The following is a 2,714-nucleotide window of genomic DNA, read 5'->3' on the forward strand; positions in this document are numbered from 1 at the left end:
CCCTCTGTGTCCCAGTGAGGGGCTCCCTGTTCCAGTGAGGGGCTCCCTGTCCCTCTGTGTCCCAGTGAGGGGCTCCCTGCCCCTCTGTGTCCCAGTGAGGGGCTCCCTGCCCCTCTGTGTCCCAGTGAGGGGCTCCCTGTTCCAGTGAGGGGCTCCCTGCCCCTCTGTGTCCCAGTGAGGGGCTCCCTGTTCCAGTGAGGGGCTCCCTGCCCCTCTGTGTCCCAGTGAGGGGCTCCCTGTCCCAGTGAGGGGCTCCCTGCCCCTCTGTGTCCCAGTGAGGGGCTCCCTGCCCCTCTGTGTCCCAGTGAGGGGCTCCCTGCTCCTCTGCTGTTTCAAGTGCAAGGGAAGCCTCTGACCACACCCCATGGCAGCCCCCCTCCTGGGAAGTGCAGCTTTTCACGCTCTGGAACTTCCCACCTGCCACTCGCCCCCACTTCCTCTTCTGAAGATAACACCCTCCTCCCCACTAGACCGTGGATCCCGCCAGGAAGGGCCGAGGTTATACATCTTTTTGTTCCCAAACGTCACTCTGCCTGGCGGGGCCTCCTGTGGGGGAGAGGGAACAGGCCGGGCACCGCCTCCCGCTGCCTGAGCTGCGGAGCCTCTGGGTCCAGGTGTGTCAGGTGCCGTAGGTGAGGGCGGAGTGTCCTGCTGAGGGGGCTCCCTGCCCCCCGGTGTCCCAGCGCCTTAAACACGTTCCATGGAAACGCTGACAACGGCGTGTGCGAGGCTCCCCTTAGTGAAAGCTGCGGTTCTGGTGAGACAAGGAGAAACGCTGAGCAGCCTGGGGATCGGATGTGTCTTTGAGGGCGCTTCCACACTTGGGAGTGAACGTTGTTTCCTTTAATTCCAGTGATTTTCTAAATGAATACGAGAAAGGAAGGACTCCCAACCCTGACATCGTCTGCAACAAGCACATCAAGTTCAAGTGCTTTTTCAATTACGCGGTGGATAACCTTGGTGAGTGGGTCAGATGGTCTTCGTTTGTTTCCTTAAAAAGACGTAGGATTTCCAGAGAAAGCCAGAGCCAGACCCTCGTACGCAGTTTCACCTTTTAGAAGGAAAGGAAGCGGGGATCGGGAAAGTGCGTGTCTCCCCGGAGAAGGGGCTTCCTGGTGCCCACGGGGCGCCCTGGGAGGAGGGCTCACAGTGGCCACAGGCAGGGCCAGGGTCGAGGCCCCTGTGGGCCAGCCTTCTCCGCGCAGCTCCCTCTGATGGGGGTGTGGTTCTCGGGTGTTTCGGGCACCCCCATCGGGCCCAGGAGTGGCGTGCAGTCCTGTGGCTGCGCCCACCCCCCCGCCCCCCCCAGCCCCGTGGTCCTACTGAGGCCTCTTCTCTTGCTTCCGAAAGTGGTCCCTGCTTTCCCCAACTCCGGTTCCTGGGTCTCTGTCCTGTTGCTCTGGCTTGAATCCGTGTCTCCGTGGCCTGTTCTGAAGCATCTGCCCCCAGGGCCCTGCTGCCGTGGACAGCTGGCCGCAGTCTGTCCCTGCTTCCCCTTCCTCAGCTGCCTGTGGGGCCTCCCACCCTTCACGCGGAGCCTTCCCAAGCCGCCCTGCTGGCCCAGCTGCCTCCACGGCGGTCACCACAGAGAGCTCCCCAAGGCCCGGCTCAGGCCTTCCACTCTGATCCATCCCATCGTCACTCCCCCGCCCTGTCTGCCCACGTGCCAGCGACCCAGGGTGGCCGCACCTCTGTCCCGTTAGCACTGGTGGCCACGACGGGGACAGAGCAGCTTGCAGAGCTGAGGTCCACGTGACCTGCAGCTGAGGTGATGGAAGCTGCGTCATGGAGCTGGTAGTGAACAGATGCCCACGGAAGCAAAGAATAAAACAGTCTTAGATCTGGATGTGGGACCAGCTTTAAAAACATGGAACTGCGTAGAGGCGCGTGCTGCCTGCTCTGTCTCCACGTCCACTGCAGGACGGTGAGGTCGGGCCGGGAGTTGCCTCGAGCTGACTGACCGTGTCTGCGTCTGTCCGCCGAGCCCCTGTGGCCCGAGCCCGCCCTGTGGCCCCAGACGTCTGAGGAGGGCAGGGCCCGCATGTCTGCCCCAGGAGGCGCGTCCAATGGGCTCCGTTTCGTGGCGGCGCAGGCAGGAAGGAGTGACAGGTACAGGGAGTGTTAAGTTCCACGTGAGTGTGTTTGGAAACAGGCCATCGATGGACTGAGGAGCTGCTGTGGGTCATCACAGCAATGCGCAGGTGTACGACCCAGGGTCACGTTCGGGCGGGACTCCAGGGGCAGACCTGCCACGAGCAGGAGAGGTGCCCGGGAGGCACGGCAGCTGTTGAGGGTGAGCGCTTGTCTGTGGAGGCCGAGGCTCCGTTACCTCGGCAGAGCCTGGGGCCACCGTCGGGTCCTTGGAAGGAGTCTGAGCTTCCTGCGTGGGCCGAGCCGTCCAGACCAAAAGCACACGCAGGCTCAGCACCTCAGAGGCACCCGCGCCGCCCGCAGCACCTGTGCGCTGGGAAGGAGGTTCCGGGCTTCCAGCTCTGTTAGGAAAGCAGCCAGGGCGCCGGCCGGTGTGGCTCAGTGGTTGAGCACCGACCAGGAACCAGAGGTACACCAGTTCGATTCCCCCGGGGCAGGGCGCATACAAGAAGCAACCAATGAATGTGTAAATAAGTCGAACAACAAACTGATGTCTCTCCCTCCCTCTCTTCCTCCCCTGCGTGCTTTCGCTCTGCATCATAAATAAAAGAAACTCAATCAGA

The 2,714-nt window shown here is 62.4% G+C and overlaps 1 protein-coding gene across 1 annotated transcript in view; it reads left to right on the plus strand.

Annotated features, from left to right (window-relative positions):
• Positions 1 to 783: 783 nt before the first annotated feature.
• TRMU (tRNA 5-methylaminomethyl-2-thiouridylate methyltransferase) overlaps positions 784 to 2,714 on the plus strand; it is a gene marked incomplete at its 5' end in the record, with an annotated part of 7,600 nt that continues 5,669 nt past the window's right edge. The window contains one exon of the mRNA XM_023749354.1: positions 784 to 960. Coding sequence (XP_023605122.1) covers positions 784 to 960 — 177 coding nt within the window. The remainder of the gene's footprint in view (positions 961 to 2,714) is intronic.

This window comes from Myotis lucifugus, unplaced genomic scaffold, assembly GCF_000147115.1.
Source record: "Myotis lucifugus unplaced genomic scaffold, Myoluc2.0 scaffold_6662, whole genome shotgun sequence".
NCBI classification, from domain to species: Eukaryota; Metazoa; Chordata; class Mammalia; order Chiroptera; family Vespertilionidae; genus Myotis; species Myotis lucifugus.